This window comes from Panthera pardus, unplaced genomic scaffold (genome assembly GCF_024362965.1).
Source record: "Panthera pardus isolate Hobbes unplaced genomic scaffold, ASM2436296v1 HiC_scaffold_10, whole genome shotgun sequence".
Lineage (NCBI taxonomy): Eukaryota > Metazoa > Chordata > Mammalia > Carnivora > Felidae > Panthera > Panthera pardus.
The window spans coordinates 81,509,261-81,525,605 of NW_026526655.1; the positions used below are offsets into that span (position 1 = coordinate 81,509,261).

Genomic DNA, 16,345 nt, shown 5'->3' on the forward strand with positions numbered 1-16,345 from the left:
TATGCAGACACACTGTTTCAGGCCCCTGCCCACAGAGCTCAGACCCCCAGCCCCTGTTCTGTATGCTATCTCTGCTGCTTCAGGGATTTTATTCCTGGCTGAACTGTAATCACAGCAAATATTTTCCATAAAAAAAAAGCCATCACACCAAAGGGAAATGGAAAGAGAAGACACGGGGGCCTTGTCAAGGGGCCAGACATTTCTTGGGGCTTAAGTACCAAATACTATGGAGTCCTGAGTTTGGCAACTGTATCTCATTTTTGTTTGCTCTTAGGTGAATTCAGCAGTTCAGGAGGGGCAGGTACAAACCTTTAAAATATTCTACAAGATGGGGCACCTGGGTGGCTCAGTCGGTTAAGCAACTGACCTCAGGTCAGGTCATGATCTCATGGTTTGTGGGTTCAAGCCCCATGTCAGGCTCTGTGCTGACAGCTTGGAGCCTGGAGCCCACTTCGGATTCTGCATCTCCATCTCTCTACCCCTCCCCTGCTCGACTCTGTCTATCTCTCTCTCAAAAATAAATAAGCATGAAAAAAAATTTTTTTAAATAGTTTACAAGTTGCACATTTAAGCTTAGGCAGCTATCATTTGGCTTTCCTGCAGCAATGAATTTTCCACCAGCAGATTATCATTTCCTCACTCTACCTGACTCCCTTCTTTCAAATCGTCCATGTTACAGGCTGCTGCCCTCTGTGTAAAAGTTACAGGCTTAGCTTCCTGTCACGGGGGACAGTGAGGGCAAGACCAGAGAGGCGAAAACACAAGGCCCATCAACACAGCAAGAGAGGACCAGCCCCGAAGCCCCACGGCTGCCTCGACATCTTCCTACGTCATCTGCTGGAGTGGGCCTCACACTCCTACCCGTGGACAGCAGGTTCTACCCCCCAGCTTGCCCAAATACTCAAGCCAGCAGAGGCCTTGAGCTAAGGAGAATTCTAGGAAGGTCAATCAAGGGCAGCGAGCCTGTTCCTGAAGAACAGTTACAGTTTAGGGAAGGCTCCGAGGGCAGGTTAAGTGAAAAGATGCCATGAGGTTCCAATTTGGGGTTTAAAATGTGAATGTGCATGATGTGTGTGATGTGAGTGCTGAGTGAGAGCAAGAGAGAAGAGCCACATGGGTGAGTGTGAGGGTGGGAGGGGCCAGCACGCGAGGAAGTGCACAGACACGAGAACATGGAAGTGAATGCCCGCGAGTGTGAGGAAGGGACTGCAGACTGTGGGGTGTGAGCATGCGCCAGAGTGCACGAGAGGACAAGTGACTTTGCACGAGTGTGAGTGTCACCGTGAGAGAGCCCCTGTGGGAGGGCATGAAGGGCAGGTATGGCAGGTGAGCAAGTGGGGCGGGGGGCAGTTCACGGGTGGAAAGGAAAAAGGTACTGAAACGTCACTTATATCTGGCTAGTGGGAATACGGTACCATTTTACAGTTCAATAGTTTCCTGAATTTTTACAATCATCTATAGCTGTGAGTATCGCTTCTGCAATAAAAGAGACATAGATAAGGCAATTTCACAGCTTCATTTCGGTCTCCCCTACAGCCAGCAGCCCCTTCTACCATCTTCTCCACCATGCTGGAAAGGCCCAAGACCCTTTGCATACAGTCATCTTACTTCTGTCCTGAGTGGACTGCACCCTCTGTCCCTCCACCTGGCTTTAAGGGGCAACCAACATCAACTCAGAAGCCAGAGTGCAGAACCAGGCCCAGCTCTACAGCCTAGGGTCACTAGATTCTTGGAGATAGGCACAATACCACATAAATTCACATGGCACATGAGTGGAATCAAAATGTATGATTTTATCTAAACAATTGTATCTAAATGACCGGACATGTTTTCACCAAACTGAGAGCCTAGGTTGGGATGGTCTGTCTTCAAACACAGGCTGTGTGTGGCACTTTGAAGGCCTCTCGAGGGCCCTCAGAGCAGCTGAAATGGAAGTCAACCAGTGGAGACAAACGTCATGAATTCAGATGCAGGATGAAGAAAAACAACCAGGATTTCAAATAATAAGCCCTTCTGATCTGTCACTCTTCTACCCCAAACCCTGCAAGTCTCAAGTCCCTTCCCAGCTTACACCTGCTCTTGCCTTGACCTCTCTGTGCCCACCTCCTAGCTCCTCCTTGCTTCACTGACCTCCCTGCTGTCACTCCAAAACACCAGGCATGGGCTCATCTCAGGGCTGTGGCATGGGCTATTGCCTATGCCTGGAAGGCCCTTCCAGTCTTGCCCTTTCACCTGCTTCAAGTTCCTACTCAAAAGTCACCTTCTCATGGGACCTTTGCCAGCAACCACCCTGTGCACTTTCCAGAACCATTTAATGGAGGTCATGATTTCCTCCCTTATTATTCACTATCTGTCTTCCCCATCAGCCGAAGGTAAGCTTCACAAGTGCCAGGATCTTATCTTTGTCATTTATTGATGCAACCCAAGCACCTAGAAGAATGCCAGCCCTCAGTAGGTGCTCTTGAATGTTGAATGGAAAAAAGCTATAGTGTGCAAAACCTGTAAACTTGCAGTCATTGATTTGCAAGTCAGTTTAATTCTCACTCAGGGTCTGCATGGTCACAGCACTAAGCATGGATGGATGGACTGATGGACAGACAGACGGACTGACAGACTGATAGTTAATCATTGTGTCAAGAGCTGGGGAATAAATTCTACAATTCTCACTTTTCCACACAATGTTCTATCTAAATGGAATGTCTAAATATATGGAATTTGCCTAAACGTTTTGTCTAAGACAGTATGTGAGAAAGGTGGGCACAGGTGATATTTTAGAATAAACAAACGCAACAAATCACAAACTCATCAGGTCTCTGAGACAACAGTGAGTTGGGAAACATGTTGACATACCACTGTCTCCTCCAGCCCCTTGAGGTCCTCTCTGGCTTGTTCCCTTTTATCATTGAGCAATCTAAAACAAAAAACAAAACCAAACAAAAAAAGGAGTTATGAACCACCAAAAGGGCATCAGAGATTTCCATTTGCACCTACGGATAAATCAACAAAACAAACCAATGCACACAAACAGCCTTGGCCCAACCTAACCGTAATATTTAGGAATCTGAATCACGGACGCAGGCTTGCGGAGACCCCGCGGGGAGGAGAGAAAGCCGGGGAAACATTTGAAGCACACTCACAAGAGCTTCTCCAGCTTCATTTCCCTCTCTTGGTCTTCCACTTTCAGCTTGTTATAATCAGAACTGAGCTTCTCCTGCTCTAGCTGCAGCTTCTGATTCAAACTGAAATTGAGAGGAAAAAGCAATACAGTCCACATTAGTCTGAAATTCCGAGTCACCCAGCCGAAGACATGGTTCTGTTCCAACCCCATTAGTTCTGTGCAATAAAGGCGGCAATTCTAGAGGATTTTGAGGGATCAGAGAACAACCTCACAGCTTCCTCCCTGCCGAAGTGGAAACTAATTTCTGGGAACATCTCAGAGGCATGAAACATAAGGCTTTGAGAATATATTTATAGTTGGCTTGTGCAAGAGCTTTGGGGGGAAAATAATGAGATAGGAAAAGGGCCGGTATTTTAAAAACAGAGAAAGACAGCACAGTCAGAAGAATTCTGCTTTGTCTGCCCTACAGATGGCATGCACCCACACTCGGGAAACCTTATTTGGCCATTTCAACCTTCCCTGCCTCTCTAGTCCGATGATCTGAGAACATTTTCTAAGTCCAAATTCCTGGCTGACACAGGGACAGTTGTGTGAAGTCTTCAAGGAGTGGGTACAGAGAGAGAAAAATACAAAGAAAGCCCAGGGGCTGCTGCAAAAGGGAAACTCGCCATCTGGTTGGGGGCACTTTGTCAACATTTGCATGCAGTATTTACAAAATCTTTTGTATAGCCATGCCTGTGCATCTGTAAAGGAACAGACTCTACACTATCTGAAGGAAAAATTCAGAGTCTGCTTGAAAGGCACAGGCCAACAAAACTTCTACACCTACTGACTAACTCATTTACCAACCCTCCCTCTTCCCTCCTTCCTTCCCTCCCTCCTTTCCCCTTCCAGTTAAACATGTCAAGGGTGATTAATCAGAATAAAGAACACAGGACATGCTTGAAGGGGAAAGAACAACCTGAATAATAGCATGGGGATGGTTCAAAACGAGGAGAGGAAAGACGACACGAAATGCTTGCCTTAGGTAGACAGTGTGCACAGAGCCCAGGATCACAACACTTACACTTTGCTTCGTTACCATTCTCCTCTTTTAAAATGCAAATATGCTGTGCGAGCAGCTTGCAGACTCTGAAGAGCGATTTGGATCAGTAGCCTGGAGAATTAAACTCTAACTTCAGTTTGATTCCTACTTAGCAGTGTGACCCTAAGTAACTCATTTAACCTTGACTCCCATATAGAAATCTGGCTCTTCATCTACAGAAAGCGGGAGTGGAAGGAGCCTTTAGTCTATATCTTGGGGGCAATGAGCAGGGGGCAGGGGGCAGGGGAGGTGTTAGCGAATGGAAATGTATTTCAATATAACTGGTTTTCTTTGTTTTCCTGCATCTTTTATTTGTGGCATTTAACAATGTTATTCTAGGGGTACCTGGTTGGTTCAGTCGGTCAGACATCCAACTCTTGATTATGGCTCAGGTCATGATTTCGAGGTCGTGAGATCAAGCCCCGTGTCGGGCTCTACACTGAGTATGGAGCCTGCTTGGGATTTTCTCTCTCTCCCTCTCTCTCTGTCTCTGCCTCATTTGTGTGCTTGCTCTCTCTCTCTCTCTCTCTCTCTCTCTCAAAATAAACATTAAATAAATAAATAAATAAACAAATAAATAAATAAATAAATAAAAATATTATTCTGCCAAGGGGTTCAAAGATTGCCAAGGGGCTCACTGTGCAAAAATGTTAAGAACCCTCAAGGAGAGGATCCTGAAATTACTTCCCAGCTTGGTGACTTGTTTTGACAATGAGGCAGGAAGGTAAGAGAGGAAGAGGGGAGAGATCATTATGGAGCAGGGGTTCTTCAGTGGCCGTGACAGGACAGGAAAATGGCCCTGAAGGGGGTGTCCCCAGAGACAAGCTGCAATGAAGCCATTCTGGCAAATGCCACAGGTCCACGAGCACAGACACAGGTCCCTACAAAGTGTGCACCAGGTGGCTCAGGGTTGTGCAGGGTGCATTTATGAGTTCGGGTGAGGAGGCAGCAGGAGCTGACTATCTTTTCTGGAGGATTTATTAACCTATCAGAACTCCGGAGTCAGGACCAACTGAGGGTTTTTTTAAATATGTTTTTTCATACAGACGGTGTTTCCACCTATGAGGGCAGCTGAGTCACCAACATGACCCCAGCTCCTCGGGGACGAGGAAGGACGGCTGCACCCGCCTGCCACCTGCCCCAGCAGAGCCCCCCGAGGCTCAGCTCCAGATGGGAAAACAGACGTAGGAAGCCGCGTGTGTAGCCCACTGCGGCCCAGGGCAGAGCCCAAGGCCCACAGGGCGAGGCGAGCAGACCTCAGCTCAAAGCCACATCCTTCCAGGCTGGCCGAAGACTCCATGCCTGCCCCCACATCCCAAGAGCCCCTGGGCCGACTCACTCCCGCATCTCATCGATGATTTTCTGCTTCTCCTCGATCTCATCTCGAAGTCTGGACAGCTGCTTCTGGTGAGCTTCCCGGTGACTCTCCATCTGCTGCTCCAGCGCCTTCTGCGAGCCAGGCCAGCAGAGATGTGTCATCCACTCGTTGGCTCACAGCCCACACTATGACAAGCCCTGGATTGCTTCTGCCTCCTACCCTACATCCCTCAGCTGTCAGGTCCCCAAACTGAGGCCCCCCGAACCCGCCTTGTCGTACTGGCACAACCAAACCCAAAGATCTATTATAAAACAGAGTGGGCCCTGGGAGCAAATCAGTCCATCAATTAAATAAAAAGCTTTTTCCGTGACCTTCTACAGCTCACCAGGCTACATGGCTTCTCTAGCCAGGTCAGTCAGAGGGCATGGACCTCTGACTACTCAGGTGACCTCAGACAAGCCATGTAACCTGTGTGAGCTACACTGCCTCATCTGTAAAATTTAGATAATTGCCCCAGTCCTGCCCACTGCACAGATTTGTGGTGATGTTCAAAGGAGAGCTCTTCACCAAAGCCATACGAAACCAGGAGAGGGGCCCATCAAGGTGAGCCTGGGGCAGGATCATACCACGGGCACTGTTTTGACTATGGACTCACATCCAAATGGACTCGTAGTCTGCCTAAAATGAAGTAAAACTCAACATTTTCTCATATCTCACTTTATTCAGCTAAAAATCTTATTTCCCAGTCATTTATCCTACATTTTCCTTCACTACTTTACATGTGACCAAACATAAAGATCTCTATGTATAAGATGGAAACTCAAATTTGGAGTGCTTCTTTTAAAAAGTCAAGGAGAGGGGGCATTTGGATGGCTCAGCGGGTTGAGCATCTGACTTTGGCTCAGGTCATGATCTTGGCAGTTTGTGAGTTCAAGCCCCACTATGGACTCGCCGCTGTCAGCACAGAGCCCGCTTTGGATGCTCTGCCCCCCACCCCTCTCTCCCTGCCCATCCCCTACTTGCACTCTCCTGAAAATAAAATCAATATTCAAAAAAAATGAGAAAATAAAAATGTCAAGAGGAGAAATGTTTTCTTTCATTCAAAGAAAGGGCAAACACTTCTTCAGAAGTTAATGTCAACAGTGTGGCCCATGTAGGGACTGGGGGCTGGAGGGGGGAGGGGGGTTCTGCTCTTCCCTTCTGCACCAGGAACGGGGAAGGAACACGTACCAAAGCAACGTGGCTATTACTACGGACTTCGTGGGGTTTCTGGACACTCCACCTCCATCTCAGTCCTACACAGGCCACGCCGTGAGAACGGCTCCGACTGCCCGGCATCGGCACCCCCACTCCCCTCCCCCTCCCGCACTGCCGCACACATCTCTGAAGGAGACAGAGTTCCCTAGAACAAGAAAGTGTGGTCCGAATGCGTGCTGGGCTCCATGGGAGGGGTGGCATACACACCTTCATTTCCTCGGCGTCCTGCAGTCGGGTCAGGTGTTCCTTTTCCTTATCCTGGAAGCTGACTTCGTGCATTTTTTCTGTTTTGAATTTTAAATGATGATTTAAGATTTAACTGGTAGGACTCACATCCAAAAGTTAAAAAAAAAAAACAAAACTTAAAAGAAAAAAGATTTAAAAAAAGGAAGAATGGCCATGGAGTGAAACGTGAGCTTACATCACCGACTACACCCCATGGTATGCATCCAAGACTGGGAGGAGGACTTCTGGCTGAGGAGGGCTCCAGCAGGAGGGGCAACTGTCGGGGACAGGTGCTAACTTGGAGTGGGCCACTCTAGGTCAGAACCAACCTGGCCGGTTATGACCTCACACCTCGGACAACCAGTCCCCACCTGGCCTGGTCCCCACCTGGCCTCGGTGAGCAAGCCCCGAGGCAGTACACATTAACCTCCTATGTAGATCACAAAGCACCATGTGAATGTTAGTGGCATTTGGATTCATGACACTATTAGAGTTCCAGAAAGAGCTAATTTACCTCCCATGGGTAAGCTGTTTATTCTCTAAGAATCTAGAGCAGGTAAATAAACATAATCTAAGGCTAAGAAGAAAGAAAATAGAAATATAAAATAATACTCTCCAGATTAAACAGGAAAGCCCCATATTTGGGGCAGGGCTGCTGCATGGCACACCTCCAGGGGGAGCCAGCCCAGCCTATTCTTGCTTTTAGGAGCACTCCCTGAGCATACCATGGCAGGCTGAGGTGGGATGGCGGGCGGGAGCAAAATGGTTTAAAACAGTGACTTTCAAGTCATTATGCTTTCTATCTAGTCTGCTCCACTTTATTTCAGATCTTCTCACCCTTGTTTTATTTCTACTCAGTGGCCCCACTGCAGAAGCCATTTACAGGAAAGAACAGTTCTTTTCTGTGTGAAGTCTTAGGGGGAATGCTCTGTCTCTAACATTCATCCATTATCACATGAAGAAAACATTACAAGGTCATAGCGGGGGTGAGGATGTTCTTCATCTTTTTAAATTTGCCTTGGCATTTGAAACAAAGTGTATTTACTGAGCAAGTGACTATATTAACAATAAGGGGAAATAAAAACAGGGTAGCATCATCACCAATCCTATTACCCTACCAAAACCATTTTCGTTTTAAATATTAATCCACAGGCCTTGGAACACAAGCATCCATTGATTCCTACATGCTATAACCACAGTGAAGATAAGATTGCATATTATGATCTTTACTTAATTTAAGGATGCATCGTAAGCATGGCTGTACAGCCTCCACATACTTCACCCCCAATACGTGTTCTGTTAAAAACCATACCATAGCTCAATTAACTGTTGGACATTTAGGTGGCTTCCTTTCCTTTCCTTTCCCCCCACTAATACAAGGAATTCTGCAATGAATATTTGAGATATGAGGATCAAAAGGTGTGAAAAGTGTTACGATTATTAATATTTGTTTTCAAAATGCTTTCCTAAAAGGACTAACAATTTTCATTGCAGCTCATAGTACGTGTGGTCCATTTCACTGCAATGCATACATTCTTAATCCTGTTGTGGCTTCTGCATTTCTAGTTACCTCTCTTGAATGTCTTCTATGTATTCATATCTTTTGAGTGTTTCCTAGGTGTCAGGCACTTCCCTAAGCAAAGAGTATCAGAAGGCTGCCTGGCAAAGGGAAGAGCTTGTTCATAGGATAAAGGTAAAGGTAGCCATTGGTGGAAGTTCAGACCTTATATTAAGAGCGGTGGGACACCATGGAAGGGGCACAGGCATGGGGCTGGCACAAGATAGAAAGTGATTTTAGAATAGTCCACAACACGGTGGCTGGCAAGGAGAAGATGGGGTGGGACTCTCCGTAGATGGATGTAGCCACAACTCTTAATTAGGATTAAGGATGGTGAAAATGAAGGCAAAGATGAGCAGAAGCAGAGAAGCATCTGGCAGGTCAAATGGACAGACCGTGGTGACAGACTGGAGGCAGGAAGTAGAAAAGAGAGAGGATTCTGACTTGGGAAGCAGGGTGGACTGAGGGAAAAAGGGAAGAGGAGCAAATATTGTGTGGGGGCAGTCTTCTAGATATTTCTCTTTCTCTTTCTTTCTTTCTTTCTTTCTTTCTTTCTTTCTTTCTTTCTTCTCATCCCACAATTATTCCATTGTTTTCAATAGATCTAGAAGTGCTGTAATTGAGCAAAACTAAACATCATGAGTTCAGCCAACTAGAGAGTATCTGATGTGGGTCGAGAGCTCAACACCTGCAAAGTAGTCAATTATTTACCTTGGGCTCGGAGTTTGGCCAGCTCTTCACTAAGTGAGTCTTGGGACTCTTCCAGCTGCCTCCTCTTCTGTTCCATGTTCTGCATGTAATCTGTCAGGGATTTGATCTTGGCTTCATGCTTTAAATAAGCAAATAGATATAAAGGAGGCATGAGTGACCATAACTGCCATCCTGACTTTCCTGGGACTGTCTGATGGGAAAATGCCCATCCTCCATAGAGGAGGAGTTCTTGGGTCCCTTTTTGGAGTACCAACACCCAAAGGATGCATATTTGCCCTCTCCTTGGGATTTGGGATCACAGACTAACACAGTCCTCTGTTTCTTCCTTGTGCTTCTCTGCCCCATTCCTCACAGACCCTTCTGATGGCCGTCCCCCTCCTCACCATCCACTTAAGCGAGATGCCAACATCCAAGCTGGTTTGTCTCCTTGTAGAAAACAGAGTGTGCTAGAGAGAAAGGACTGGGAAAATGTGTAGGGAAGAGGGCTTCACTCTTTGAACCAACACCTGTGGATTCTGTCTTCAGAACTCAAACATTGTGTCTTTTCTTTTTCTGTCTCTCAAGCACACCAATTCCTGTGTCGGGGACCTTGCATTTTACATTTTCCTCTCCTGAGGAAGTGCTCCCACCTACCCTCCCAGAATCCTTATCACTCAGGTCCCAACACTTTCTTACAGCACCCAACTTCTACATGACTTATCTATTTCTTTTTACTTGTTAGCTCCATGAGGGTATGGAGTAGATACCTAATAAATATTAGTGGCACCAATGAATGAATGGGAGCTCATTGACTGAATAAAGACAGTTGGCCCTTCTAAGCAGATGGAAATTGGTAGACACCCCTCCCTTAAGATGTACAGTGTTCACATTAAGGAAGGAAAATCCTGGAGAATGAGCTCTAATCTAATGAAATAACCTCTGGGAAATGGACTCAGGTGGAGCAGTCATAAGCGTAGCTTTTGGTGAAAAGGATGAGTGTCAACGAAGAAGATAATAGCATTTTAGCTGGAAATATTTTGTCAGATTCCTTAGATCGTGTCAGAAAATAAAGAGCCAAGGTCTTACGTACCCCACGAAATAATGATTGAATATTTGGCTTTGTCTAAATTGTAAGAGACTACAAAGCAGCACCCAAAAGAAAGCTGCATTTGTCGCTACTGTAGAAAGCACTAACGTAGGTATCCTGTAACACTGAAACATTCAAATATTCTTGACTCTGATCTGGTATGCCCAAAGTCAATGTCACTCTAAGACCTGGGCAACTGAGCCCTCAATCCTGAGCCTCATACTTTAGAGCACCTCATGTGGGCTGGCCTCTGGCTACACTCATTCCACTGAGCCAAGAGTCTGTAGGCTAAGGGGGTGTGCCATGTAGGACCCATGTCTCCTTCTAGACCACACTCTGCGTACTGGAAATGCAGAAACTCACTACTCCAGTGGCCCTAAAGCCCACTCCCAGGGCTGACACTGCAGCTTCTGTCATCAATTTATACAGATTAGAGTTGACAGTGACACAGTTTCACCAGTTCACAGACAGTGCAGAAGGGACTTAGACACGGAAGCTGGTGTGTCAAGATGAAAAGAGGAGACAGCAGGGTGCAGAATGAGGGACCTCTATTTGCACTCTTGCCTTCGTCTCCAAATGTTAGGGGTGGGACCTTCCAAAATCACATGTTATCAGTGTAACAGGTGACCTGGGTATCATGCCCTAACGTTCATTATTTTTTCAAATTTTTTAAATCATAAAAATGTCAAATAAAGCAAATCCAGCAAGATTTCACCCATAAACCACTCTTAACTTATCAACTATTCCTGATATTAATTGTATGAATGCATATTGTATAAAGTTGCAAGGCATAGCATAAATATAACTCTGCATTTTCATTTTCATTTACCTTTATATAATTAAACTTTTCAAATGGCTGAATTTCATAAATTCTTTGTAAGAGCTACATAGCATTCTCCCATGCAACTTTATGTTATCAGCCTATGAATAGGTATTTGGGTATTTTATTTTATTATAATGTAAGTAATATTGCACCTAACATCTTCCATACAGGCTTTTCATATTTTAATCAGGAAATGATAACATATAAAATAAAATTTTTGCATTTTCATTATCAATGAAAATACCGTAAGTGAAATTCCTGGACCAGAGTACTTACATTTGTATGGTTTTTGATTCCCAAGGTGCCTTCCAAAAGGACTGACCCAATTATACTTTTCTCAGCAATGTACATAAATTTCACCATCACACACCAGCACTAAATAATCTTTTCAATACATTTTTGCTTATTACATCAGTTATAAAATGGAAACTTGATGCGTTAATTTGCGTCTCTTAGATTACTATGGCGGGACACGAGGCGGCTGGAGCTGGTTCTATGATTACATATTACTGTGTTTACAAGCATACCAGAATGAAGTATGCTTTTGTCTGCCTCTCAGTATTATTTGATGCTCCACTCCATGCCGGTATCAGATTCCTGCAAATGATTTCAGCTGTTTTAATGCCTGGTGTAAGGCAGTGAGCAGCTCTCCCTGTACCACTCAACAGAAGCCTCAAACCCCAAACACCCAGCTCAGATATCAGTGGCAGACCAGAAACTAGACTGCCGTCTTCTGAAACCACCTCACTGAAATGAAAATGCCATTCCAGTGGGAAGAAGAGCAGTCTTACTCCCAGGGCAGAGGAAACGTGCCCCGGGGCTTGAAAATCCCTTCAAGCCTTTGCGTTCACACAAGCTTTGGTTTGAGTCCCAGATCTGCCTTGCACTGGCTATATGAGTTTGGGCAGAATATATTTAATCTTTCTGCGTCTCACTTTCCTTATCTGAAAAATAAGAATAATAATAATAAAACCTGCCCACCAGGATTTTTTTAAAGATCAGGTGAGATAATGCATGTAAAGTGCTCAGTGCAGTGTGTGGAGCGTTGTAAACACTCAACAGAATGTTACCTGCCACTATTATTAATAATAGCAGTAGTGGCAACAGTTTCTGTTTTCACATATTAAATTGGACCTGTGGTAGGGATTAAAAGATGAAGGAATGTTGCCTTAGGTGATAGGAGATTTAGATTCTATCCAATCTCATCCATTCATTACAGATTTCTACCGACCTACCTCTGTATCCATACATAGTTAGGGATGTGTAGACACATCCTTTAAAAAGGGATTGAAGGGAATTCGTGCAATTCACACAACAAAATCTAGCCTTAAGAATAAGCCTGGGCTCTCATTGCCTGGGGAGGCCACGGACAAGTCTTACATAAAGCAAAGTCCACCGACTATCCCTATCGTGTACCCGATTGTGTACTGTCCCAGTAACAGCACAGAGGAAGCAGATTTCAAGAGGTCAAGGGAGTGACATAAGGGGAAGAGGGGTGACCTACCTGGGAGATGAGCAGCTGGCAGGCTGCCAGCTCCCGCTCACTGGCATTCATCTTCCTGTTGGAGTCCATCTGGGCGCTCTCGAGCTGTTTGCTGCGGTTCACCAGGGATTTGACCTCCGACTTCATCTTGCTGATATACAGGCGGGCCATGGTGAATTCCTCCTCAATGACTCCATTCACATCTGCCAACTGAGCACAGGAAGGAATATGCTCAACTATTGCCTACAATTTCCAGAGCTTCATGGGGCCCCTAAAATCTGTCCACGGATCCTCAAGATGTCTCTGGATTTCTGATTAAGGATCCCTAATTATAGGACCACAAGCTGAAAATGATCACTAAAAATTACTTGTATGTTCACTGTGTGTGCATGTGTGTGTGTGTATCCCCCAAGTTTTCTGAAACCTCAGGGAAGACTGACTTAAAAACCTCTACTAAATATAATCCTTAATCAATGAATCCTTAATAAAAAAATTAGATTACATTTAATTTGTAAGATAAAAGACATGATATTGGAGGAAAAAGACATTGAATACTTAAAAAGAGCTAACTTTGATGAGGTATTCCATTCAATGTCTTATACCTTACATTTCTAGAATAACTACAAGCACCAGTGTTCCTAAAGGGGACTCTGAGTCCCTATAAGAACTCAAATAAAAATTTCAGTTATGTTCTCTATAGTCTGCTATTCAGACAGAGAAGTAGAATAATGTTGTGAATATGCTTCTATAAGCAATTGTTGAAACAAAAAAGGATTTTCTATATAGTCTTCAATTAAACAAAAAAAAATCTAGTAAGAATGTGTTGTTACCAAATGAAGGTTTTCCTACATGACTTTTCACTTACTACCAATCAATATTTCCATCTCTGTGACTACACCCCCCCCCTTTTAACATTTATTCATTTTTTGAGAGCGAGAGAGACAGAGCTTGAGTAGGGGAAGGGCAGAGAGACAAGGAGACACAGAATCAGAAGCAGACTCCAGACTCTGAGCTGTCAGCACAGAGCCCGATGCGGGGTTTGAACTCATGGACCACAAGATGACCTGAGCTGAAGTCGGACACTTAACCGACTGAGCCACCCAGGCGCCCCTCTGTGCCTGCCCCTTCTAAGGAAACAAGAATTTAGTTTGCATTATTTAAAATTACCTGAGAATTTAACAGTCTGAATCCACCTTTAGAAAGATAGATTCTGACAGCCAGCATTCCTGCACGATATCATATTTGGTGTCTGAGTTTCAGAGCTCAACTGGAAACAAAAACTGAAGCAAGGTACTTGGGATAGAAGCTCATTTGCAGAGAGGCAAAGATGCTCTTGAAGAGCAACTGACCAAATAAGCAAAGTAACTGTGTGCATATTTTGTTTAACCACCAGAGGGCATCCTAGCACCTCAGGAGAAAACAAGAGAGCTGTCCAGTACCCAGCCCACAAATAGAGGCTTCAATTGGTTCTAAAGACAATGATTCCAACTATGGTTTTAATGTTCCACAGTACAACTGCCTACTTTTGTCAGTATTGCTGTCATTGACTCATCATATGATGATTTTTTAGTGAAAATTTAAGAGCTAGAATATGGACTCGTGTATCAGTCCTGAAATTGGTAGCTGAGAGGAAGTATACTAGACAGCACTCAACGCCTGTAACCTGGGGTCAACCTTCCCCTAGGGATTCCACAACAGTATTTGTTAAATGACTCCAGTGTCAATCAACACAAAGCAGAATCTATGTTAACAGAACGAAAATCTAGAATCTTATCTACCATCTTATTTTAATGGAGTTTCTTGCTAAGCCAATTATAATTCCGACTGCCAATAACGATTTGCCTCCCAACACCATTCCTCATCACATTACTTTTTAAACCCAATAGCATGCATGGAGATAACGGATGAGAAACACCGCTAATCTTTCCATGCAGTTTTGTTGTGCCTTTGTGATTGGTCCAACGTGGAGCAGACATGAGAAGCTTGTTCTTGAGCCTCACCAGGTATGTCCTATATGTGGTCCAGCTTACCAGAAAGGTAAGCGAACATCTATCTCTTTCATGTGGAATTCACAACCTACACCAGCTCCTCATGGAAAAACACTGAACCAACAGGTATGGCATTTTGGGAAGGGAACAAACACTTCCTCCTCTCCAGCTCTGTCTGTAGATGAGGACACTTTGTATACTCCATACCCAGATATGTGCACTGGGGAAGAGTAAAAGAGTATATACAATAATAGGCTTCCTCCAATATGAAAGCTGGATGTTCTTCCCCCCAAACCAGAACCATAACTTCTGGAGCCCACTCTTGTCCTAGGAGGTCTAAAAGATTTTAAGTCTGATGAAAACAAAGCAAAACAAAACAAAACAAAAAACAAACAATACTCCAAACAAATGGTTTTACTATCAGGTTGCCTTTTTGTTGTTTTTGCTTTGTTTGTTTTAACCACTTAAGAGTTCATATATTCAGTCATGTAAATGTAAAGTTTTCAGTAAGCCCAGCACACTGTTATTTCAAAAAGGAGAATCAAGAGGGGTGCCTGGGTGGCTCAGTTGGTTGAGCGTCCAACTTCAGCTCAGGTCATGATCTCATGGTCCATGAGTTCCAGCCCCGCGTCGGGCTCTGTGCTGATGGCTCAGAGCCTGGAGCCTGTTTCAGATTCTGTGTCTCCCTCTCTCTCTGACCCTCCCCCGTTCATGCTCTGTCTCTCTCTGTCTCAAAAATAAATAAACGTTAAAAAAAAAAAAAAGAGAGAGAATCAAGAAGTGTTATTTATAACTCTCCCCTGGGTTTGACAATGACTCCAACAGTACACACTAAACTGCATGATCCAACAGAGATGACTAATCCAGAAGAAAAGACTGCCTTCACATGGGCATGAGATGCTGCCTGCCTGCCTACTAGAAGTCACCTCCATACCCACCACTCCAGGTCCCTAGAGCATGGAGTGACTACGCAAGGTGCCATCTCAAGGCCAAGTAAAAGGTAGGTGAGGTGACTGTTCACATTCTAACACCTAAGAGTCAGAATGGGACTAGAAGTCCTTTTTTGCTTCTTCTTCTTCTTTTTTTAATGCCCAGAAATGTCCATTTGCTTTGTTAGTGCAGTACACAGCTAAGGCTTGAAGCGGTTGCTTCTGAGAGCTTGAAGGACAGGAGGGGACTGGAGACATTAGACTTCCTGGGGGCCACCTTTCTGGCTGGGGGCTGGGACCCCGAAACCCTGGACCCTCCAGACCCAAGGCTGTGTTGAAGAGGTTGATGGGAGTGGCGCTGTTGGTGATGAGGGTTGATCAGGCCCAGGATCTGGAGCATTTATCCTCCTCTCTGCTCAGCCATAGCAGGGTCCCTGATGCTTAAAATTCTTCATCTCCACCTCCCCAGACCCAAAGTCAAAAGAAAATTTGGCAGTTAATCCAATCCCTTTCATTTAATCTGCCTCAACTTTCTATTTGGTGTGTGGTTAGACTTCTGGAAATCTTTGTTTTAAAGAAAGCCTGGTAAACAAGACAAGAAGAGGAAGCTCACTAATAAACCCAGATAAAGTCAACTCTAGGCTCATGACATCATTTGTTGGTCTCATTTTGCTGACTAAACAAAGTATTGCCTGAACTCTAAAAACGTTTGAAGACATGATTAAGCTGGATAAATGTGGGTTCTTCTATTTCCCCGCTGTCTGAGCCTGTTGTATTCTTGAAGT

At 44.7% G+C, this 16,345-nt stretch overlaps 1 protein-coding gene across 1 annotated transcript in view; it reads right to left on the minus strand.

The window, feature by feature from the left end:
• Positions 1-16,345, minus strand: part of KIF5C (kinesin family member 5C) — a 164,382-nt gene that overhangs the window by 33,088 nt on the left and 114,949 nt on the right. The window contains exons 16-21 of the mRNA XM_019455717.2: positions 12,665-12,853; positions 9,272-9,389; positions 6,985-7,061; positions 5,542-5,651; positions 3,138-3,239; positions 2,851-2,911 (exon numbers count right to left, since the gene is read on the minus strand). Coding sequence (XP_019311262.1) covers positions 2,851-2,911; positions 3,138-3,239; positions 5,542-5,651; positions 6,985-7,061; positions 9,272-9,389; positions 12,665-12,853 — 657 coding nt within the window. The remainder of the gene's footprint in view (positions 1-2,850; positions 2,912-3,137; positions 3,240-5,541; positions 5,652-6,984; positions 7,062-9,271; positions 9,390-12,664; positions 12,854-16,345) is intronic.